The sequence below is a fragment of the Rhineura floridana genome, chromosome 15, assembly GCF_030035675.1.
Source record: "Rhineura floridana isolate rRhiFlo1 chromosome 15, rRhiFlo1.hap2, whole genome shotgun sequence".
Classification (NCBI taxonomy): Eukaryota; Metazoa; Chordata; class Lepidosauria; order Squamata; family Rhineuridae; genus Rhineura; species Rhineura floridana.
The window spans coordinates 19,693,524-19,718,220 of record NC_084494.1 but is presented as its reverse complement, the minus strand read 5'-3'; the positions used below and the strand labels follow the sequence as shown (position 1 = coordinate 19,718,220).

The following is a 24,697-nucleotide window of genomic DNA, read 5'->3' as shown; positions in this document are numbered from 1 at the left end:
CTGAAGTTCTCCCTTTAGCCAGAGATTAGTAACAGCATCTAAGCATCAGCCATGCTATGCTTTGCAGGAGACACCAGCTTTTCAGATGGCCCTTTATTAGCAGCTTGATCCACAGCAATTATGAGGTTATCATGTTTAGATCCATGCCACACAAACACAAAAATCACCTGTCAATTTTCTTCAAATTAAACTTCTCTAAAAGAAACAGAAGCAGTCAAGCTGGGTTTTGTTTCAGGCAGTAGGCAACTCAAATGAATGTAGGAAGCTTCCTTTTACCAGGCCAGACTAATCGTCCATTATCTTATCCACTGTTAGCCTGGTTTTCATATCATGCTAAGCCAAACTATGGCTTAGCACAAACATACATCCTGTGAGCTTTCTCCTGCAGATGAGTTTGTGGCTGCTTGGTTCCTCCCCGGTCATTTTGCTGCCGCACTGAGGTCACCATGGTTTGGCTTAGCCTATCATCCGAAGCCAGGCTCATGGTTTAGCTGTCCCAGACAAACCATGAGCCATAAACCATAGGACAAATATTGTTTACAACATGGTTAGTCTGGAGAGAGTTAAACCATGAGCCCAGATTTGAACGGCATGCTAAGCCAAACTATGGCTGAGTTCAGTGCAGCAGCAAAATGTTCAGGAAAGAAGTAGCTTTAATCTACTCTTCCAGAACTCACACACTCACGCTAAGCCATAGTTTGGTTTAGCATGACATGTGAACCAGGCCACCATCTACTCTGACTGGCAGCGGCTCTCTAGGATCTCAAACGCTTTCCCATCATCTGCTACCTCGTCTTTTTAACAAGAGATGCCTGAGACTGAACCTGGGACCATCTTCATACAAGATGTGCTCTGCCATGCTCCCTTGATAACACTTTGTGACCCTGTTTGCCCAGTTTTTAATCCCCACTCCATCATGAAGCTCTCTAGGAAATCTTGGCTCCATCATTACCTCACCAGGGTGTGCAAGAATAACACACATCATCCTGAGCTCCTTAAAGGAAAAATCAGGAATACATGTAATAATAAAAGTACATTTTTCATCTGGTCCCACCCGCATCACTATCTTGTGCTTGGCTGTAATCAATGGGCCTCAGGGTTAGAATCATAGAATAGTAGTTGGAAGGGGCCTATAAGGCCATCAAGTCCAACCCCCTGCTCGCTGCAGGAATCCAAATCAAAGCATTCCTGACAGATGGCTGTCCAGCTGCCTCTTGAATGCCTCCAGTGTCAGAGAGCCTGCTACCTCTCTAGGTAATTGGTTCCATTTGTAGCTGTTGTTGTTTTTAAAGCCAGAGTAGTTGTCACAAGTCAGCCCCCCTCTCCTGGAAAGGAAAGGATCAGAACACTGCTGCTGCAAATGAGGGATAAGCAATAAAACCAGAAGATGATGAAGTATCACCACTGCTCTTAAAAGTGTCCCTAAAAGGTGGGACTGTTTGGGTAATGAGTGGAAAGTACAAAAGTTGTGCCCGATCTCTGCTCATTTATAAGCACTGTTGGGAAGGGGGGGATCTTAAGACGATGAACCCCATCAAATTATATGATCCCTGTCTTAAAAGAGGTGGTGGGGGAGACAGAGTTGATAAAAGTTTGGCTTTTTGTCACACTATAATAGGAAACAAATCCTCACTACAACATTTTCTTTCAGGGCATCTGTGGCTGTTCCAAGTCTCTGACTCCATTTTTGTGTATCATTGCCATATTGCAAGCTAATTCACCCCTGGTCTAATGAGATTGACACAGCATCCATATAACATCATTGGCATCGAAACACCAGCCCATATCTTCCCTAATATAATCAGAATTTACCATTTGTGGGGAAAATCCAGTAAGTAATACAGAACACCTATGCCAACAACCCATTTGCAACATATCATCAACCCATTTATAATATTAATTCCCCCCTCCTCTGGAAACAGTCTACCTGTGATTTAAGATGGGGGGGATTACTGTCACATACCAATGGGTGCTCTCAGGGGCTAGGGTCCCAGTGAGTACAAGCCTCCCATTGAAGTACTCACCAACACAGGCCAGCCTCCTGGTACAGCACTAGGGTTGCCAGGTCTTCTTGAAGGTCTTCTGTATCTTTAAAAGTTGTGCAAAGGGAACGGAGAATTCCACCTTGTGGTTTTTCCCATTGCAGGGTTGCAAGAACACCTGCACTTGGCTGACATTCTCTTCTCCTAAAGATACAGGATCAGTCTCAGGCCCTGAACCTGGCAACCCTATACAGCACAGTTCAAACAACCAAAAGTCCAGCACAGGGAATTAGCCCAGGTTCAAATGTGATCCAGAAGCAATGTTAGGAAAACAGTCGTGTACCCTTTCCCAATCTTTGGGTCCCCAGATGCTGCTGGACTACAGTTCCCATCATTCCTGACCATTGGGCATGCTGGCTGGGGCTGATGGGAGCTGTGGTCTAACAACATCCAGGGACCCAAAGGTTGGGAAGGCTGGTCTAAGGTCAGGTGGTTTTTTTTGAGGTACACAGCAAAGGTGTGTGAATTGGCAATTGCCCACGAAGAAGGGTGTGTGGATGTTTGCCTCAGCTTGCTGTTGCACCTTCCTACTATTTGCATGCAGGGACTCCTGGGAGAGGCAGAGAAGAGCAACAGACCAGATCCCCAGTCTGTCCTGGTGAACCCCATTGGATTCAGACTTGGACTCACCGGTGCATTTGTCTACATATGCTTAATGTGGAACTAAAGTTCTAGAGAGGTGCCAGAGGGGGATGCTGGAGTCCCTATCAAGCTAGAGACCAATGGAGAAAAAACTTTAGGAGGAGGAACCTGGGGGCACCCGGTGAGCTGCAATCCTTGTGTGAAAAGTTCCTGAAGGGGGTCTAAGCCAGGTCTATGATCCATAAGCACCCTTGCTGAAACTCAGGGCCTGGATGGGCATCTGTTCTGAAACTTTGTGTACTCAGTCTGGAGCTCTACTGAAGAAAGCTTGGACGTCTGGCATTTCTCACTCCATATATGATGCACTGGAACCGGCAGAACACACCGGCAAGACCACCTTCATCTTCCATCTGCTGGAGCAAGGCTTCCCCAGCATGAGAGTCGGGCCCAAGACCACCACGGTCTCCTTCATGGCCTTCATGGGCGGGGAGAGCGAGGGCATCATCCTGGGCAATGCACTGGTTGTCGACCCCCGCTGGCCCTTCCACAAGCTCAAAGCCTTCGGGAACACCTTCCTCAGTGGATTCATGTGTGCCCAGCTGCCAAGCCCTGTCCTGGACGGCATCAGCATCATTGACACCCCTGGGATCCTGTCTGGAGAGAGGAGGCGGATGAGTGGAGTCCAAGCTGAGGGACCAGGGGGGCTTTTTCGGTTGAAACCAGAACTTTAATTGGGATCGAGGGTACCACTTTGGAGTCGAGGGAGATTGAACTGGCTTCTGAGTTTCTTTCCTTGACATTTTTTGTTCCTTAATAATGTTCTTTGTTGGTTACTTTGATTTTTGTGAATTGTATTGTTTTCACTGATGTATTTTTATACTTGTGTTTATTTTTCTTTGTAAGCCGCCTTGAGGGCCTTTGGCCAAAAGGCGGGGTATAAATAATTTTATAATAATAATAATATAATAAAGTATCACAGGACATTCAGCAAAGTACAACACAGCAAGAAGGAAACCTGGAATCGGGTACACCACAAAAAAACAAAGACCTGCATTATTTCCAGCAACTACAAGGCTCAAATGGGAGACCTTATACGCTCTGATCTTCTTGGCCATACCTTGACCACAGCTGCTAGTAGTAAAGAAGTTTCAGGGATTGCATACTTGTGAATCGACCCCTTACTTGCAAGCAGCACAACAACTTTGAATCTATAGATGCATCCTGTGGTGTCACTCTCTAGCGGGGACCCAAATATTTTGGCACTGGTATTCTTGAGGACTGTGTGGTGGTGGTTCCACGTCCTTCTCTGAAAGCTCCAGGGGTTCTTCAGCAGGTCCCAAACTGTCAAGGAGATCCTTAGCACAAGTTTCAGGGGACCCTGCCTGTTCCTCAAGATTTTCAGCCTAAGGGGCGTTTGGTTCAATCCTTGGTGAACTCCATGTCTGGTACCTGGTCAGGGCTAGGCATGGCAATTACTCATCTGACTATGGTTGCCAGGCTCAGGGCCTGAGAATGATTCTGTATCTTTAAGAGAAGAGAAAATTCATCCAAGTGCAGGTTTAAGCATGCCTCTGATTGGTTAGACTGATATTTTCAGGGCTATCATCACTTCCAGTTCCTCCTTTTTCTTCCCACAATTATCTCTCTCCCTACCTGATGAATTCAGCTACTGTAAATGATTAGGCTTTCCCATCCACGTGTACTTCCTTAATAAAATGAGTTTATTTTGTTTACAATAAACACCACTCTCTTTCATATTCCTTTATATCTCCAGTGAACTCTGCCACACAAAACAACTCTCTTCACTAAGTTGGGGTGGACTGGAAGTGATGGGGGGTGGGGGGAAGGGTTTGCCTTTCTCAGAGATGTATTCTATAAATACATTCAAAGCAGGAGACCATCTAGGGAGGCGACTGGACCCTTGGATGATAAGGGAGTCAAAGGTGTACTAAAGAACGATAAGGAGATTGCAGAGAAGCTAAATGAATTTTCTGCATCTGTCTTCACAGTGGAAGATATAGGGCAGATCCCTGAACCTGAACTAACATTTGCAGGAAGGGATTCTGAGGAACTGAGACAAACAGTGGTAATGAGAGAGGAAGTTCTAGGCTTAATAGACAATATAAAAACTAACAAATCACTGGGCCCGCATGGCATCCACCCGAGAGTTCTCAAAGAACTCAAATGTGAAATTGCTGATCTGCTAACTAAAATATGTAACTTGTCCCTCAGGTGCCTGAGGACTGGAAAGTGGCAAATGTAATGCCAATCTTCAAAAAGGGATCCAGGGGAGATCCTGGAAATTACAGGCCAGTTAGCTTAACTTTTGTCCTTGGAAAACTGGTAGAAAGTATTATTAAAGCTAGATTAACTAAGCATATAGAAGAACAAGCCTTGCTGAAGCAGAGCCAGCATGGCTTCTGCAAGGGGAAGTCCTGTCTCAGTAACCTATTAGAATTCTTTGAGAGTGTCAACAAGCATATAGATAGAGGTGATCCAGTGGACATAGTGTACTTAGACTTTCAAAAACCTTTTGACAAGGTACCTCACCAAAGACTTCTGAGGAAGCTTAGCAGTCATGGAATAAGAGGAGAGGTCCTCTTGTGGATAAGGAATTGGTTAAGAAGCAGAGAGCAGAGTAGGAATAAACGGACAGTTCTTATTGGAACTATTGTCTTATTGGGACAGTTCTCCCAATGGAGGGCTGTAGAAAGTGGAGTCCCTCAAGGATCGGTATTGGGATCTGTACTTTTCAACTTGTTCATTAACGACCTAGAATTAGGAGTGAGCAGTGAAGTGGCCAAGTTTGCTGACGACACTAAATTGTTCAGGGTTGTTAAAACAAAAAGGGATTGCGAAGAGCTCCAAAAAGACCTCTCCAAACTAAGTGAATGGGCGGAAAAATGGCAAATGCAATTCAATATAAACAAGTGTAAAATTATGCATATTGGAACAAAAAATCTTAATTTCACATATACGCTCATGGGGTCTGAACTGGCGGTGACCGACCAGGAGAGAGACCTCAGGGTTGTAGTGGACAGCATGATGAAAATGTGGACCCAGTGTGTGGCAGCTGTGAAAAAGGCAAATTCCATGCTAGCAATAATTAGGAAAGGTATTGAAAATAAAACAGCCGATATCATAATGCCGTTGTATAAATCTATGGTGCGGCCACATTTGGAATACTGTGTACAGTTCTGGTCGCCTCATCTCAAAAAGGATATTATAGAGTTGGAGAAGGTTCAGAAGAGGGCAACCAGAATGATCAAGGGGATGGAGCGACTCCCTTATGAGGAAAGGTTGCAGCATTTGGGGCTTTTTAGTTTAGAGAAAAGGCGGGTCAGAGGAGACATGATAGAAGTGTATAAAATTATGCATGGCATTGAGAAAGTGGATAGAGAAAAGTTTTTCTCCCTCTCTCATAATACTAGAACTCGTGGACATTCAAAGAAGCTGAATGTTGGAAGATTCAGGACAGACAAAAGGAAGTACTTCTTTACTCAACGCATAGTTAAACTATGGAATTTGCTCCCACAAGATGCAGTAATGGCCACCAGCTTGGACGGCTTTAAAAGAAGATTAGACAAATTCATGGAGGACAGGGCTATCAATGGCTACTAGCCATGATGGCTGTGCTGTGCCACCCTAGTCAGAGGCAGCATGCTTCTGAAAACCAGTTGCCGGAAGCCTCAGGAGGGGAGAGTGTTCTTGCACTCGGGTCCTGCTTGCGGGCTTCCCCCAGGCACCTGGTTGGCCACTGTGAGAACAGGATGCTGGACTAGATGGGCCACTGGCCTGATCCAGCAGGCTCTTCTTATGTTCTTATGTTCTTATGAAGTGAAGCAACTAACTCTTTGAAGGTAGATTATTAGCAAGAGGCAGGGCAGGAAGGCTGAGTAAACTTGCAGTGGTTTGCAACTCCAATAGTATTGCAAACTTGGTGAACAAAAACTAAGTGAACAAAAGAAGATGGTATAGTGATGGAACGCATAAAAGGTCTGTATGGGCCCTGGCCGAGCAGGTTCGTATACTACACCAGGCACCACCCTAGTCAGAGGCAGCATGCTTCTGAAAACCAGTTGCCGGAAGCCTCAGGAGGGGAGAGTGTTCTTGCACTCAGGTCCTGCTTGCGGGCTTCCCCCAGGCACCTGGTTGGCCACTGTGAGAACAAGATGGGCCACTGACCTGATCCAGCAGGCTCTTCTTATGTTCTTAAGAAAGGAGTGGTTGATCGCAAGATGGGGGAAGGTCCCAAGTGGGGAAAAGAGGCTGACAGGGCACTTAGTAGTGGAGAGTCAATACATGGGGACAAAGAAAGCAGAGAGCACATTCAAGAGAAAGAATGACTTGGAATGGGAGTTGTCAGTTTATTAAAAAAAGGATGGCAGCCAACATCTAAAAATATAGAAGCAAGATGAATGCTGAATCTGACCTAAGACTCAAACTGAGTTTACACCAGATATTGAAGAACTTTTCTGAACCACAACAGGCACATCCATCGCATTAAACTATTCCCTTTGATTGTTAATTGGATTTTTGCTTCGTTTATTTTTAACTGAATTTTGTTGCATTAACATTTGAATTCTGCATAAGTTTATACAGTATATATATACATTACAATTGCTAAATAACAGGCAGAAAAATCGTCTGCCAAGACCTTCAGCATTTTTCAAGTGGTCTGAGGGGGAAAAAATTCGGGAGCCACTTATCTATATGATCAGATAAGCACTTTTCACACTTAACAACAGGAATGGGGAACTTGTGACCCTTCAAATGTTCTGGACTCCAATTGCCATCGTCCCTCACTATCAGCTATACCGGCTGCGGCTGATGGGAGCTGGTATCCAACAACATCTAGAGAACTACAGGTTCCCCACTCATGTCCTGTCTAGGTGTGGGGAACCCATATCCCTCCAGATGTGGGACTAAAATTCACATCAGCCCCAACAAGCATGACCAACGGCCAGGGCCGGTGGGAGTTGTAGTCAGCAACTTCTGGAGGGCCAAAGGTTCCCCATACCTGTCCTAGTTCAACAGGAACACATAGGAACAACATAAGAAGCTGCCCTATACTGAGTCTGACCAGTGATCCATCTAACTCAGCATTGTCCGCACTGAGTGGCAGCGGCTCTCCAAGGTTTCACAGACAAGGGTCTCTGCTATCCCTACCTGGAGACATCCGTGGATTAAACCTGGGCCTGCATGCAAAGTATAAACTCTACTACGGAGTTAGGGCCCTTGCCCTATGATCCAAGACTTATGATCATTACCACCACCACGTATTAATAACAGCTCCTAGCGCTGAGCCTTGGCACAAATGAGAGCATGTAGGGAAACGCCCTTCTCCGCAGACCCTCTTCCTCCTGTCTCCCCCATCGCTCTCACACACACACACACAACTCACACCACAACTCATACACATCTCTGACACGACTCTGCCATTGCTCCTCCCCACGGGCAGAGGCCGCTGTGGGTCCGAGGCCTATCTGTAACTGAGGAGGTTCCTCTTCCTCACCCCGGCCGCTCTAGCAGGAGGTGGCAGGGAAGCTGGCGGCAGTGCAGGAAGCGAGGGAAAAACAGGCCGCAAGTGTAGGGGGTCCACCGTGAGGAAGAGGAGGAGGAGGAGGAGGAGGAAGAAGGCGGCGTGGCGGGGGCTGAGGCCTCCCCGTCGCCCCGGCCCAGGCGCCCAGGGACGGCGGGAACAGCATGGCCGCCAGCCTGTGGATGGGAGACGTGAGTCAAGAGAGGGACGAGCGAGCAAGCGAACGAGGAAACTGGAGGGGCTGCTTCGGGTCCAGCCCATTCCTGGGTCGGGAGTTTGATGGGCTTCGGAGAAGGGAGGAAAAGGAGGCACGGGACGATCCCCCCCCCAAATCACACGCAGCGCACACACACACTCCCTGTTGGTTCCTTCAGTTTACTGTCTCCGTTGGAAGGTCTTTGCAGGCAGAGACTTGGTGGTGGTTCTCTTGTGGTCTAGAGTCTACTTCATCAAATGCGTTAAGCGACTGGCAAGTACGCGTGAAGTCCGCTGGTGAAGTAGACTTTAGTCTTCCAAAGTTTACGCTACAATACGTTTTGTTATTTTTGCTGCAACAGGCTAGCAAGGCTGCTGCTGCTGCTGTTATTATTATTATTATTATTATTATTATTATTCATTTGGATTTGTTTTCTTACCTGCCTTTCACAATAAGGTCCCAAGGTGGGTTTCAGCCATTTAAAATTCTGTATTTAAAAAAAAGGGTTTAAAACAAATTACAGTCACAGGAATAGAGTGGTTCCTGAGAATATGTATTTCGGGCGTTGAAGGCCGGGGTATTAATAATAACGTGTCAAAATCCAGGGCATTTATTCATCATCACCTCAGACTTAGTAAGGTGTCAGTGACATTGATGCTGATGTATGTTAATCTGCAGTGTTGCTCTGGGATTGCAGAGCAGAAGGGAGAGAGGCTGTGGCCCCTGCTGTTGGCCAGGACCAGGAGACTAAAACTGAGGTCCACTGGGAGGTTGCACTCCCTGCCATTCCAAGAGACCATAATGGACAGCAGAGGTCCAGCCTGGTCATATTTTGCACAGCAGGAGTCACCAACCTTTTTAGGCCCATGGGCATATTTGGATTTTTGAGCGAGTGCCATGGGCACCACTTCCTCTGGCGATTTCTCTCCTCTTCCAGTGGATCAGACTCTGAGAGCCTGAAGGGAGAATTCATTAGCATTCTGAAGTCAATCCTGAGCTGATTCTGAAACATTCAGTATTGAAGGTTGTAAACGGAGGCTAATCTATGTGTACCTGTGCTTAGGATCGCTTAGGGTTTGCATGAAAGGCATCATTAAGGCTGCAGTCCTCTGCACGCTTACCTTTGGAGTAATTTTGTTTAACTCATTGGGGCATACTTGAGTAAACATGCATAAGGTGACACTAACTCGCTGCCGTAAATGTGGTGATGGCCCAGGCTTAAATGGCTTTAAAAGGGCTTTATGGTGAGGAAACGTCTTATTATCATCTAATAACTCTTGAGGGCTAAATGAAACCTCCTTGTATAAAAGCAGTATACCTGTGAATACCAGTTCCTAAGGAGCAACAGCTAGGGAGGGCTATTTCCCTCGTGTCCTTTTTGTAGCCTTCCTAGAAGCACCTGGTTGGACTGCATAGCTAAGACTCTTGGATAGTGTGGTAGTGTGGCATTTGCTGTACTGCAGGAATAGGCCCTCCAGATATTGCTGGACTACAGCTTCCATCATCCCTGATCGTTGGCCATGCTGGCTAGGACTGATTACAGTTGCAGTCCAACATCATCTGGAGAGCCACATGCTCATAATTCCTGGTGTAGTATACGAACCTGCTCGGCCAGGGCCCATACAGACCTTTTATGCGTTCCATCACTATACCATCTTCTTTTGTTCACTTAGTTTTTGTTCACCAAGTTTGCAATACTATTGGAGTTGCAAACCACTGCAAGTTTACTCAGCCTTCCTGCCCTGCCTCTTGCTAATAATCTACCTTCAAAGAGTTAGTTGCTTCACTTCATAAGAACATAAGAACATAAGAAGAGCCTGCTGGATCAGGCCAGTGGCCCATCTAGTCCAGCATCCTGTTCTCACAGTGGCCAACCAGGTGCCTGGGGGAAGCCCGCAAGCAGGACCCGAGTGCAAGAACACTCTCCCCTCCTGAGGCTTCCGGCAACTGGTTTTCAGAAGCATGCTGCCTCTGACTAGGGTGGCACAGCACAGCCATCATGGCTAGTAGCCATTGATAGCCCTGTCCTCCATGAATTTGTCTAATCTTCTTTTAAAGCCGTCCAAGCTGGTGGCCATTACTGCATCTTGTGGGAGCAAATTCCATAGTTTAACTATGCGCTGAGTAAAGAAGTACTTCCTTTTGTCTGTCCTGAATCTTCCAACATTCAGCTTCTTTGAATGTCTACGAGTTCTAGTATTATGAGAGAGGGAGAAGAACTTTTCTCTATCCACTTTCTCAATGCCATGCATAATTTTATACACTTCTATCATGTCTCCTCTGACCCACCTTATCTCTAAACTAAAAAGCCCCAAATGCTGTAACCTTTCCTTGTAAGGGAGTCGCTCCATCCCCTTGATCATTCTGGTTGCCCTCTTCTGAACCTTTTCCAACTCTATAATATCCTTTTTGAGATGAGGCGACCAGAACTGTACACAGTATTCCAAATGTGGCCGCACCATAGATTTATACAACGGCATTATGATATCGGCTGTTTTATTTTCAATACCTTTCCTAATTATTGCTAGCATGGAATTTGCCTTTTTTCACAGCTGCCGCACACTGGGTTGACATTTTCATCGTGCTGTCCATTACAACCCCGAGGTCTCTCTCCTGGTCGGTCACCGCCAGTTCAGACCCCATGAGTGTATATGTGAAATTCAGATTTTTTGCTCCAATATGCATAATTTTACACTTGTTTATATTGAATTGCATTTGCCATTTTTCCGCCCATTCACTCAGTTTGGAGAGGTCTTTTTGGAGCTCTTCGCAATCCCTTTTTGTTTTAACAACCCTGAACAATTTAGTGTCGTCAGCAAACTTGGCCACTTCACTGCTCACTCCTAATTCTAGGTCATTAATGAACAAGTTGAAAAGTACAGGTCCCAATACCGATCCTTGAGGGACTCCACTTCGGCAAGCTTTGTTCTAATAAAAGGTGTACCCATGCACGCCTTTTAGCCCCTGCTGCCTGCAGGTCAGAAGGTGCTATTAGCCTTTTGTAAATGCATGGTAATTGTACAATTCATCTTATATGGCTGCATTACCATATCTTACTTTTTTCCCCTTTTCACTCTGTAGCTAGAGCCATATATGGATGAGAACTTCATTTCAAGAGCCTTTGCCACCATGGGAGAGCTAGTTCTGAGTGTAAAAATCATCCGGAATAGATTGACAGGGTATTTATTTATCTGTATTTTGTTTCCCGTTCACCTGGCATGTATGTTGAGGAGCGAGGGTCAAGATTATCTCCATTTTAAAATGCATATATAGACAAAACCACCATTCCTGGAATTAGGATTAGTTGTTTGAATGGGCAGATGTTGTAGCATAACCACCTTACATTTTGCCTTGGCCAAATATTGTCAAATAATGTGAGAAACTAAGAATGCCTTATTTAGAATATGACCTACTGTTGTTTAGAGCAGGGATGAGGAATCTGTAGTCCTCCAGGTGTTGTTGGACTCCAACTCCCATCAGCCCCAGCCAGCATAGCCAGTTGTCAAGGTATGATGGCAATTGTAGTCCAACCGTCTCCACAGAGCCAAAGATTTCCCACCCCTGCTTTAGGGTGTGTATATCTATATGGATACCACGTGATTCATTCAATAACACTGATAAAAATCTTAAATCATAACAATAACCATAAAAACCTGTTGAAGCAGATAGAAAAGTTAATATACTGCTAAAAGGCAAAATTAGTAAGCATCATACAAACAAATATAATTAATAGTCAAAGCAATGAAATAGCAGTAGAACGGCACATCCCAGATTATCTGTTTAAGAGATTTTGTGAATAGAATAGTTTTAATCTGGTGCTTAAATGCTTCTAACACAAATGCCTTATTATTTAAGACATTTCTGTACTGCTTAATTATTCACATTTTAAGTGGTATAAACAAAAAAACCCAGAAAATGAAGCAGTAAAACAATAAAATTTTATCATTACCACTGAACATACCTTAAAATGCCTGCTGGAACAAGCAAGTCTTAATCATGCTCATGTAGAGAGCAAGGAGGGTCTAATTTCAGTTGGGAGGGGGTTCCAACAGGTTGGGCCCACTATACTCAGTGCATGGCTTCTCATTGGTGCAAGCTCTGCATCTGAGCCATGGGGGACCACCAAGAGAGACTCTCTTAAAGATCTCAGGAATTGGACTGGGATGTAAGGGAACAGACAGTCCTTAAGATATCCTGGACCCAAGTTGTTAAGGGTCTTGTAAATTAATTCAAGAACTTTAAGCCTGGGCCAGTGTCATATGGAGAGCCAAACTTTAAAGCACTGGAGTTATGTACTGGTTGTAGTTTGTCCCCATCAACAGTCTAGCCACAGCATTTTGCACCATCTGGAGCTTCTGGACCAGGCACAAGGGTAATCCCACACAGAACTCATTGCAATAATCCAAGTCTTGAGGTTACCAATGCATGAATCGCTATAGCCTTCCTAGCACTAACAATGCTGTCCTCCTGCTCACCACCCTCCTTGCCTCTGAAGGCAGGACTACTTGATGAAGGGTCTCTGCTGCAGATCTTAAAAGATGGGCAGGTATGAATGGGACATGATTGTTAAATCCCAGGTTGTTCACTTTGCAGAAATAAAGTGTAACATTTTTCACACATCAAAACACACATCTTACTAAATGTTTTTTTCTCCTTCCAGGATTCCAGCAGGCTATTGTTTTGTAGAATTTGCTGACCTGGCCACTGCAGAAAAATGTTTACATAAAATAAATGGGAAACCTCTTCCTGGCGCCACACCTGTAAGTAAATTGCTGTAATTCTTTTCCAGGTGTATTAATGGAGGGTCACTTTAACCAGATTAGCCCTTGTGATGAGGACCATCAGGATTCTCTTTTTGTCTTGTTATGTTTTATTTTAAATATTATAATTCAGTTAAGAGGAATTTGATTCTCTCTCTTTCAAAGCATTTACATGGTAGACAAGAGTCTGTGTTAGGATTCTGTATGAAGGCAGAATATGAGCATTTATTGAAAGGTAGCTATTTTAAAGTTTCTTAATCAAAATAAGAGCTCAGACAATCTCAGAGTGAGTTTTGGATGGATGGGTGTGTAACATTACATGTTGTTTGGGGTCTGTGACTATAAATAAATCTCATCAATAAGAGACCAGGGCGGGGACCATAGGCAGGCTCACTTGAGAGTAAGCCCCATTGAATTCAGCACACTCACTTCGGAATAATGCCTGTTGAACTCAGCAGGATTTACTTCTAAATAAATCTTGTACTGGTCATAGACCGTAAATAAAATTCATTCATTCATTCTTCTAAATAAATCTGCATCAGATTGTGCATGCAGAAGTGGGGTGGGGTTAATAAGCACCCTGACAGTGAATGTTTGGTAACACCGAAGCAGCCAGAGCAGTTTCCCATAGGAAGATACTTCCGTCCAAGTAAAATTCAAGTTCCAGATATAAATGTGCTCCATGTATAGTTGGTGTGCACGTGTCTGTACAAAGGTTTTAGTTATAGCCCAAATTACTTTTTTCACAGCCATGTTAAGTGAAAACACAGTGATCCTTTCCCATTCAGAATGGGCAGTTGCCACAAGAACATGAGCTCCAAGCCATGAACTGAGTCAGTGGATTTAGGGAAGTCACTTCCTGTATGTCAGCTCCCTGTGTGTAATGTGAAATAATGAATACTGGGCCTATAGGACTGTTGTAAGGATTTATGTCTGAAATATCTGAAGTGCTGGGAGGAAACTACTACATGAAGAAGCACTATAGTTTTATATGGGGCTGTCCTTGAAGACCACTTTGCAGAATGCAGCAGTCCACCTCTTTACAAGGGGAAAGCCTCCAGCATTATACTACACCAGTGTACTAGCATTTTCCTCTGGATGCAATTCAGGGTGCTGGCTTTGCCATAAGCACAAGCATGAGATTTCCCCCATTTTGCCAGTTTTCATTAGTACATAGAGGGAACAACTTATTCCCTGTGATGCTACACCCCTGCCCCGTGAATCCTATGAAATGGGACTTGTGCTTTTGTTCCATAAGTCTTTTTCTTAATCTAAGGATGTGGTGAGAAGCTACCTTGCATGTAATTCCCTTGGGATTATCTTCGAATATGTCTAATTCTATACAGGCGTGTATTTTTTGAGTACTCAGACTGTGCTTAGGGTTTATTTTTGTTTTATTTAGACAATTTATATACTGCTTTACTACAATATCTAAGTGGTATGCAAGTAACACAATACAGAGGAAATAAACATCAGTTAAAACTATAAAGTCAGACTTCATTTAAAATCTCCTGTAGGAAAAGTTGCCAGAATTTTAGTGTGGGTAAAGCTCAGTTTCCTATTAACATATATTTAAGACGTGCTGCATATTTCCATTGTAGTATAGAAATTATATTTTTGAAAGTGGCTTTTCCTGATGAGCTGTATATTGCAATCAAATTGCACTGGAGGGATATAACTGTTGTCAATTTCTTCCCCCCCTATTTTTTTTTTTGCTGTTTCAGACAAAGCGATTTAAATTAAACTACGCCACATACGGAAAGCAGCCTGATAACAGGTAAGCCAAATACCATGAAAAGTTCTAAAATGTTCATGAAAGATTTGGTATTATCTGATGTTGAACAAGTCATCCTTGGAGGATGGTAGCTACCTGAATGTTGTAACAAGTTTCCAGAATGTGTTGCAAACTCTGTCAGGCCTGTATTAGATGGTTGCAAATGCTGAAGTTGTGTGAGTTTGCGCCCGGATTTTCATCATTCAGTGATTGCACCAAGTGATGACTAGCGTGTACGAAACAATTGTTCCAGATTGATTGCTGCAAACAGACTGGGATCCAAAGAATAGTGAGCGTAGTTCATATGGGTTTTGGTTTCTTGTAAGGAAACCTGCCCCTGCCTTCTCCACCACATCATAACCCATTTTTTAAACTGGAAGGACTTTTAAAAATGGCTTGTGATATATGGAAGGGCAGGGTGTCTGATGCTCAAACGGGAAAAAAGTTTTGAAAACTTAAAAGCTATTCTCCCCCTTCCTTAGACTGGCTGCTTCCTTCTGTCTCAGAGTGGACCTTGTTTGTTACCCTCTTCAATCCCCATTACTTTTGTATCGTGTGTATTATATCAGTAGTCTTCAACCGTTTCAGACCTGAAAGCCACCTTTAACCCAAACATGCATTTGAGGGCCCATTTCTTAATTTTTTACCATCAGTACCATCAGTTTGTATGGTGGTAGTTCTGCTGTTAGAACCCACCTTAGATCAGGCTGTGACCTGGTATTGGGTCCCGACCCAAGAGTTGGAGACCTGTGTAGTGGAGTGTAAGCCATTTAATGAACTGTGAACTGTCTTGAGTGCATTTGAAGGGAGGCAGTATATAAATGTAGTAAGTAAATAAATAAAACTGCACTGGGCATGCTCGGGCTCTAATGTCTGCATAAAGTAGCCCCTTGAATCTGGCAAAATCTTTCATGTTATGTGATATTTTTCAACAAGCAAATAAAAAGTCGTCAAGCAATGAATCTGCTTGTATTGGGCTGTGTTTGAGGCTCTCCAGATGTCTGAAGCCACAGTCCAAGATAATACTCCTGGGAGCATGCATAGAACTGTGATTTTAACAGTCACAACTGCCTTTTAATGTAACAAAAGGACAATGACGCAATGAAAATATCATAGTTCAGTGGTTGAGCACATTCTCCACATGCAGACGACCCCAGGAATATGTGTCTTTATTTGTGAACACTGAGAATAATGAGAGCCAGTGTGGTGTAGTGGTTAGCATGTCGGACTGGGACCTGGGAGACCAAAGTGCAGATCCTCCACTCAACCATGAACTTCACTGGGTGACCTTAGGTCAAACTGAGAGATGCAGTGATTGGCCCATCTCACAGGGTTGTTGCAAGGATGAAATCGGGAGGTGGAGAGACATGTTTGATTGTATGCCACCTTGAGCTCCTTGGAGAAAGGTGGGACATAAATGCAATTATAAATAAAAACCTCCATGCATCTGATGTGAATTCTAATACTTGAAAATTTGTCAAAATACCTTTAAGGTGCTACAAGACTTTCTTGGGTTTGCTACAGAGGTTATCCTTCTGGTTTTACTAAGCTATAGTTCATGAATGCAGATGAAAATGGTGAAGGCATTCACATTCCATTTTATTGATCACTTCATGATTGACTCTGTATTGTTACTGTTCTCAAACTATCCTTGTTTTCCTTTTTAGCCCAGAATATTCACTGTTTGTAGGAGATCTTTCCCCTGATGTAGATGATGGGATGATATATGAATTCTTTGTAAAAGTGTACCCATCGTGTAGGGGTGGCAAAGTTGTTGTGGACCAGACAGGAGTTTCCAAGTAAGCTCTTCTCTTTCTGTGTTTGATACTGAATAGGGGCGGGAGGGTCAAAGCTGTCTAAATGGAAAGATGGGCTCCATCTGTGCTATACATTTAAAACAGCATTATCCCACTTCAAACAGCCATGGCTTCCCCCAAACCATGTGGGAACTGTAGTTTGTAAGAGTGCTGAGAAGTGTTAGGAGATCCCCCTATGCTCCTCACAGAGCTACAGTTCACAGGGTTCCCTGGGAAAAGGGATTGATTATTAAGTGTTCTGGAAATTGTAGCTCTATGAGGGGAATAGGAGTCTCCTAACAACTCTCAGGATCCTGAAGAAGTTACAGCACCTTGGAGGAAGCTACAACTGTTTAAAGTGGTATGATACTGTTTTAAATCTACAGTGCAGATGGGGACTTAGTAAAGAGGAATGAGATCCTGAATATTTTGTATTAAATGCTCAGGTCCTAACACTGGGAAGGGAGGAAGATATGCTTGTGTAAATATCTAAAGTATTTGTGTGGCTGTGTATGTAAGTGTTTTACCTGGCTTCTGTTCTGTTTTTATATATATAATGTACCTGAAAGTTGCACCCAGTCCTTGTTTACTGCCTCCTGAACCCAGCAGACTTCCCTCTCTAACCTGCCATGTCCATAAACCTTTTATAAATTAGAATGCTTGTGGAAGCTTTCTCTCTTCCTCCGCACTCCCTTGCCACTGCTTTTTGTCCACACTGAGCTGGGAGCCTGCTTTGCATTAAGGCAGGTGTGGGAAACCTTTGGTCCTCCAGATGCTGCTGAACTACAACTCTCATCATCCCTGGCATTTGGCTGGACTGCTGGGAGCTCTAGTTCAGCAACATCTGGAGGATCAAAGGTTCCCCACACCTGTGTTAAGGGAACCTGTATTTGGAGCACAGATTCTGAGCTACTTTGATGTCCGTCCATCCCTGTTCTCCTCCACCCACCCACACCCTGAAAGAATGAGCCAAGCAGCTGAATTCTCTGCAGGTCTTTCTTTTTTTAAATTCTTTAAAATTTATTTTTAAGGGTGGTCCTATGAATTGGGGATGTCAGACAGGTAAGAGTCTGTTTGGAACAGAGAGGCTGTACTCCTGATTTTTTTTTAAAGTTTTTCCTTCTCTGTCTTTTTCAACTCCTTAATTCTGACCAGACATTTGTCTTTTGACAGAGGCTATGGCTTTGTGAAATTCTCAGATGAATTGGAACAGAAAAGAGCACTGATAGAGTGCCAGGGGGCTGTCGGTCTTGGTTCTAAACCAATACGCTTAAGTGTTGCCATACCAAAAGCGTAAGTATGGTTGCAAGCAAGTCCTTAACTTAGCAATTCATGCTGGAGTGGAACATTACTGCCTAAGAGAGGGGAAACTACATGAAGATGCCAGGATATCTCTTAAGAATCATTACCAGGGACCCCTGAATAGTTAAGAGAATTGGTTAAACATTGCAAAGTCAGTTCTTGGGAGTGGGTTTTGGTTGTTTTAATGCTTCTAGGGCAGTGAACTGCTACTCAGGGATGGTAAATTCTGTCCTGTTTGTCAGCAGCCCATTCTCCCAGTCTGTTACTCTGGCTACTCTTGCAAATGAACTCCCTTTCCTGGCTCTGAGGCTGGAGGGGCAAGTTGTTTGCCTCCTGGGTTTTTAACAGTTGGCTGATTAGCAGGAGAATCTTTTCAGTATTTTCAGCAGTTCTCCTTGAAGGTACAGGAGGAGGAGCCCATAAGTTGGCAATCCTGCCAGTGGCTCTGCTTGAAGTAATTGCAACAGGAGGTGTTGTGTCAGCAGCTGCTAGACCTTATTGTTTCCTCATATCTCGAGTAAAGTAACCCATGCATTGATTAGGTATCCATGAAGGATGTCATTAATCCATTATTACTATTTTAAAACAAGGAAGAAATGCATCTAAGGCTAAAGACTGCCTGTTGCCTGCCTGCAAGATTCCCCCCCTTCGCTAAGTCCTTTGCTAAGTTGTTTAAAGTTATGGGATGTTGGCAGATTCTGTTTGCAAAATCAAACTTCTGGAATGGAAAGTGAAGACTGGCTGGAAAGATGCTTCTGTTTAATATAGGGCTGGGAGGAGCTAGACAAGCAGAGAGACTAATATAATGAAATGGAGTAGGGAGTGCACTGAGAAGATGGGTAGACGAGATATAGACCTAATTAAAGTAATCCAGAGTAAATGGAGATTAGAGGATAAGAAAGGGTGTTAGGTGTGGGAGCGGGGGTGGGACTAATAGGACCCAAGGATGGATGATGTTGGCAAGAGGTGGGAAGAAAGGTCATGTGCTGGGCTGCTGAGGAGGCTGGTGAAGAGCAAGAATGACAGTAAGAGCAGGACAGAACATACAATGGGCAAAGCTGTTATAGATAACCATTAAGTAAAATGCAGTTATAACAGTCCTAGAGGGTTTGGGTTTTTCAAAAAAGGTCTGTTCTGGTGTCGGAATTGACCTAGCTCAAAAGATTTTCTTGTAGATTACATTTATTTCATAAATACTCTGAAGTTCTTGTAACCCCTCCCCTTTTCCCAAAGTAACCGGCTGAAGACGGTCGAGTACAATCAGATGTACAACTATAACTATAACCAGTACTACCAACAATATCAGAACTACTATGCCCATTGGGGGTATGATCAGAACACAGGCAGTTACAGCTACAGCTATCCACAGTATGGCTATACGCAAAGCACCATGCAGGTAAGGGCAGAGCCAAGAATATTTGCAAGTTTGTCAGTCTTTATGTTAACAGATCTTTAAAGCTGCAGTTGCATACACGCTAGCAAGCTAGCAAGGTTATACAACACTGTGGGACTTATTTCCAAGTAAACCTGCATAGAATTGCACTGTAAGGATTACAAGTGGGAAAAGAACGACTTCCAAAGGGATAGCTATGTTAGTTTGTTGCTACAAAGAGCTCCTGTTAACATTTGTACTAATACTATGCAAAAGCAAAGCTATATTTGCCCTAGGACTGAGATTGGGAACCTGTGGCCCTCCAGATGTTGTTGAACTCCATCTCCCATCAGCCCCAGCCAGCATAGCCAGTCGTGAGGGAAGAAGGGAGTACTAGCAGGAATGTCTGGAGGGACACAGATTCCCCATCCCTGCTCTAGTAATTTCAGTAATTTGTGGTGATGACTCGCTGTTTAGCATTTGCTTGTAGTAGCATAAATTAGTGTAGTATTAAAACAAACAAACTGCAGATACGCATGAAACTAGAACATATGTGACAAGCATAAGACCTCTAGTTTCCTGGGGTACACACATTAAAGTAAAGTCCTGAACACATTGTGTTTGTGGCACTTCAGGTTACTCTGTGGCAGCTGCCAAATCTACAAGGTAAATATAATGATGGAAAACACTTCCTCATTTATTGTATGCATTGGCTTTTGGTAACTAGATGCCTAAGGTGGTGAAAGATAGTATACAAATAAAAGCACAATTGAAAACAGTAAATAAAAGCAAGAGCACTCAAAGGCCTGATTTGTGGACAAGCCTAATTGAGCACTCCTTTCTGTTCTCCCACTCGCTACAGGAGTTTGGAGCCAGTGAGGTGCAGTGGCCATTGTGTTGGACTGGGATCTGGGAGGTCAGATTTCAAATCCCTGCTCAGCTGTGAAGTTCACTGGATGACCTTGGGTCAGTCACAGTCTCTCAGCCAAACTTACTGCACACGGTTGTTGTGAGGGTAAAATGGAGAAGGGGAAAATTGTGTACACCACCTTGAATTCCTTGGAAGAGAGGTAGGATATAAATGTAATAAATAAATATCTGCTTCCCTGTTTAAAATAACCATGATTTGTTAATGCCCTGACCAGGCCAAACTAAATCGCAGTTTGGCTTGCTGTTGGACATGACAACAAACTGCAGTGAGTTTGAATGAGGAAGTAGATGACTCTGATCTCCTCAAGCCAGTTGAAAACAGCATCCAACAAAAAACATTTGCAGAGAAACAAAATTGTTTCTGCAGGTTGAAAACCTGTTTTTGTTTTTTGTTTTAAGAAAGGCCTTCCCCTACCAACAGAGGGGTCTAAGCAAGTTTCCCAAGGAAACTGTTTATACATTGGAAAGTGGAAATGGACTGCCTTCAAGTCGATTCCGACTTATGGCAACCCTATGAATAGGGTTTTCATGGTAAGCGGTATTCAGAGGGGTTGACCATTGCCTTCCTCTGAGGCTGAGAGGCAGTGACTGGCCCAAGGTCACCCAGTGAGCTTCATGGCTGTGTGGGGATTCGAACCCTGGTCTCCCAGGTCATAGTCCAGCACTTTAGGTGTAGTAAAGAAACATTCCTTGACCATTTGTCATTCTCACTTTTGCAGAGCTATGAAGAGGTTGGTGAAGATGCACTAGAAGGTAAGTTTGCTTATTGTAATTCTGTGTTAGAAAATAGCAAAGTGCTTTTCAGCTCCAGACTTAAAGTACTTCAGTTGAAAGAAATTCGGAAGCAGCAGGAGTGCTATGAGAATGCAAACACTTGGAGCACAGGGTTGGCAATCCAGAGCCCTTGGCCTAATTTCATGTGGGTGGCAAAGAGTGGGAGAAAGGGACCCTACCCACTGCCACTATGCAGACACACACTCCCACCCCCCAAGAGATTACAACTGAGGATATGCAGCCCTTGGCAAAATAAAGGTTGCCCACCCCTGGAGTTAAAGCATGCAACTATGGATGTGTTGCTCCACTGCTAGATTTTGTCTCGCTGCCCTCCCCAACCCATCATAGCAAGGTTTTGTATTCCCAGTTCAGCACAACTGCCTGTGTAAAGACTACCACTATCTGGAGAAGTCATACCTTGTGACAGTTTTCTATGTGCTAGTGACTTCTAAGTTAGATTACTGTAATGAACTCCATGTGGGACTTTCCTTTGTATACTGCAGAAACTACAACTGATGCAAAATGTAGCCACCCAGCTATTGGTTGAAGCCGGGCAGTCAGATCATACTACACCAATACTTAATTAGTTGTAGTTGTTGTCAGTGCCTTTTCAGTCCCAGTTCAAAGGGCTGGTGATGACCTTTTAAAGCCCTGAATGGCTTGGGACTTGGTTATTTTAAGGACTGCTGAATCTGTATCAGCCCACCTGTACCCTACAATCTACATGGGAGGAGCTCAAGTTATCCTGCTGAGATGCCCGTCTTTAAAAATTATTAGGTGGTGGGCACACAGAATAGGGCCTTTTCTGCAATGACCCCCCCCATCGTAAATTAACTTCTCAGTGATAATCAGCTATCTCTAGTCTCTTTTAAATAAACCTTGAGACTAACGCCCGAAGTCCAAAGTCAAGAAGCTGGATGTTGAGTTACAGGTTGAAAGGCTATTTTTTCTTAGGCTGGGCTTATATTTTTTTATGTAATTGAATATTTTAAGAGTCTTTAAATGTTTTGTTATGTTTGACTGTAAACAGCTTTGAGAGGCATTCTTGTTTGAAAAGGTATAGAAGTCTTTTAAATGAAGTATCAGCATAACAAAATATATGAATTAGGATTTTGCCACTGCATGCAGCCTCTTCATTCCTGCCATGATTAAAGTGGGAAGCCACTAATTGGCCACAGTTTTCTATACAGTATTGTCTGAACAGGGAAATTATTGCTACCAGCTTCAGAACAAGCCAGGATTTTAAAAACACAGTTTAAAGTTACTTCAATATTGTTACTTGTTCCAAAGCAGATAGCCATAGTTTCCTGGTTCAGATGAAATAGGAAACAATGGTTAATGGGAGACTTTCTGGATTTAATCGTGGCTCATGTGAAGGAATGAGCACAGGGATTACAAATGAGAATGCTCATTCATATTTTGGCTTATGATCATCTGAACCAGCTCAGTCTCCCGACCTTAGTTTCAGTAATTCATATTGCTTTCACCCGAGACTCACTCATGTAGGCTTCCTTCCTTTTTCAGATCCAATGCCCCAGATGGATGTGGGTGAAGCAAACAAACAGTTCATGGAACAGAGTGAAGAGCTCTACGATGCCTTGATAGAATGTCATTGGCAGCCTTTGGACAGTGTCTCTTCAGAGATCCAAGCCATGTAGTTGCCTTGTTGCTGTGATGCACTGTCTCCAAACAACGTGCCAGGACACCCTGGGCTGTAGCCAAGCACACGGAGCCTGCAGATGCAGTTGGGTTGCCCCCTCCGTTCCTCTGGATCCTTAACTTGGAAGACTACAGAGGAGGGCTTGCGGCATTTCCTGTATACGCTGAGCGGCAGAGGAGCACTGTGGACACTTCTATTCATGATGAAAATAGAACTCAGACACTTAGAGTTTCCCCCCTTTTTTTCTTTTTGTCATGAGACAGACTTGTTAATCCTTGGCAAGGAGTTGTAATTTATAAACTTTAAAAAAAAAGATGGTGTGATGGGGAAACTTTTACGTATACAATAAAAAAGTATCTTTTACACAATAGGCGGGATCTGGTGTTCTCCTCCATGGTGTTAATGGGAATAAGGAGTCACCAAAGTGGATTTGTAGAAATGTCTTGAAAAGATTGTTCATCTCCTTCTCTCCTGAGAGACTCCTCTTAACAATGACAGTGCAGCAAAACCGCCATATCTTCATTTGCTGCGTGATGTTTTGTCAGAAGTACTAACTTTAGACTGAGGTAGGAAGAGTCAAGCTGGTGAGAGAGACTTGAATGTAGTTACCGTAGGCCAGTCTTGCACCTTGTTACTGTTATATGGTTCGAGCAGTCTTTGCTAACCCGGCGTACTTCAGATGTTGGACTTGAACTCCAGCCCAACAACATTTGGAGGCGCGCAGGTTTCTTGCTCCTAGAGTAGATAATGAGCTAGATAAAAAGGGCCAATAGTCTAACTTGGTAAGCAGTTTCCTCTGTTCTGAAATTAGCAATGGCAAGGATGAACACAAATGTATATTGATTGGTACTAGGTAATGGAATAGACAACAAAAAGTACTGTATTTCAGGGATATAGACTGTAAGATGATGGGCTGTTTGCTGGGGCTGATGGAAGTTTGAGTCCGACAATATCTGGAGGGCCACAGGTTCCCCCTTCTTGCTTAAACCTAAAGCAGTTCACTGCCCCAAGATGTTATGAAGCCTTAGTTCTGTTGTTTTAAAAAAGAGGATTAGACAACTTACAAAGGATAAATCTATCACTATTGGGCATGGTGCTTAATTCTTTGAGTGGATCCTTCTGTAGCCAAAATGTTATACACGCCCAAGAGAAGAGGTATATCAGCTAGCTCAGGGTGTGCCTCATGGTTTGCATGTCTAAAAAAAAAACCCACAAAGAGAACCCCAAACTGTTCAGTCACCACTGGGCTGTTTGGGATTCTCTTTGTGGTTTATTCTTGGTGGCTATGAAATGCTGCTGGCTGCTGAGGGTGGGAAAGGAGATGGAATGGAGTACCATGAAAATGGGCATGACTGAATGGAACCCAGAGCACTCCATATTGCAATATTTTGTTGCAGGTCCCACTTATATTTCAGATTGGAAGTAGGGTGTGTGTGGCTGAGGTGAAGAGGTAGTCCTTTCCATTGGCAAGATTTTAGCTAGAGACTTCCAAGCTTATTTATTTCAGATGTTTTTATACCAACCTACCTACAAAGTGCTCAGGGTAATGTACAAGATTATCCGTCTCCCATTTGGTACAACATCTCTGTGAGGCAGGTTATGGAATACAGCAGGTGTGGGGAACCTTTGGCACTCTAGATGTTGCTGAACAGCTATCATCCCTGGCCATTGGCCATGCTTGCTGGGGCTGATGGGAGTTGTAACATCTGGAGGGACAGTGTTTCCCTACCCCTGGAATACAGGAAGCTGCCTTATTCCACGTTGGACCACTGTTCCCATCTAGCGTGATATTGTCTAAAGCAATATGCTGTATGCAGTCCCTGGCTCATTCCTATCTGGCCTATAGTGTTGCCTTCTCTCCCTGTCCTGCAATTATGTTTGGGGGGGAAATAGGCCGTTTTCAAGCCTAACTGATGGTGGTGGTGGTGGTGTGTCCACAGCTACACCACCATGCTGCAGGCCCCCAG

At 43.8% G+C, this 24,697-nt stretch overlaps 1 protein-coding gene across 2 annotated transcripts; it reads left to right on the top strand.

Moving 5' to 3' along the window:
- The first annotated feature begins 7,979 nt into the window (after positions 1–7,979).
- Positions 7,980–23,098, top strand: TRNAU1AP (tRNA selenocysteine 1 associated protein 1). Of its 2 annotated transcripts, none has more exons than XM_061597045.1 (9): positions 7,980–8,357; positions 11,444–11,541; positions 13,023–13,122; positions 14,847–14,899; positions 16,564–16,695; positions 17,866–17,985; positions 19,228–19,390; positions 21,016–21,049; positions 22,577–23,098. In XM_061597045.1, exons 1-9 carry the CDS (start codon positions 8,331–8,333, stop codon positions 22,726–22,728), a joined length of 879 nt encoding a protein of 292 aa, XP_061453029.1. In that variant the 5' UTR covers positions 7,980–8,330; the 3' UTR covers positions 22,729–23,098. The 2 variants fall into 2 exon arrangements, with proteins under 2 accessions (XP_061453029.1, XP_061453030.1); XM_061597046.1 differs by having other exon boundaries at positions 7,987–8,357; positions 22,595–23,098.
- Positions 23,099–24,697: the final 1,599 nt, after the last annotated feature.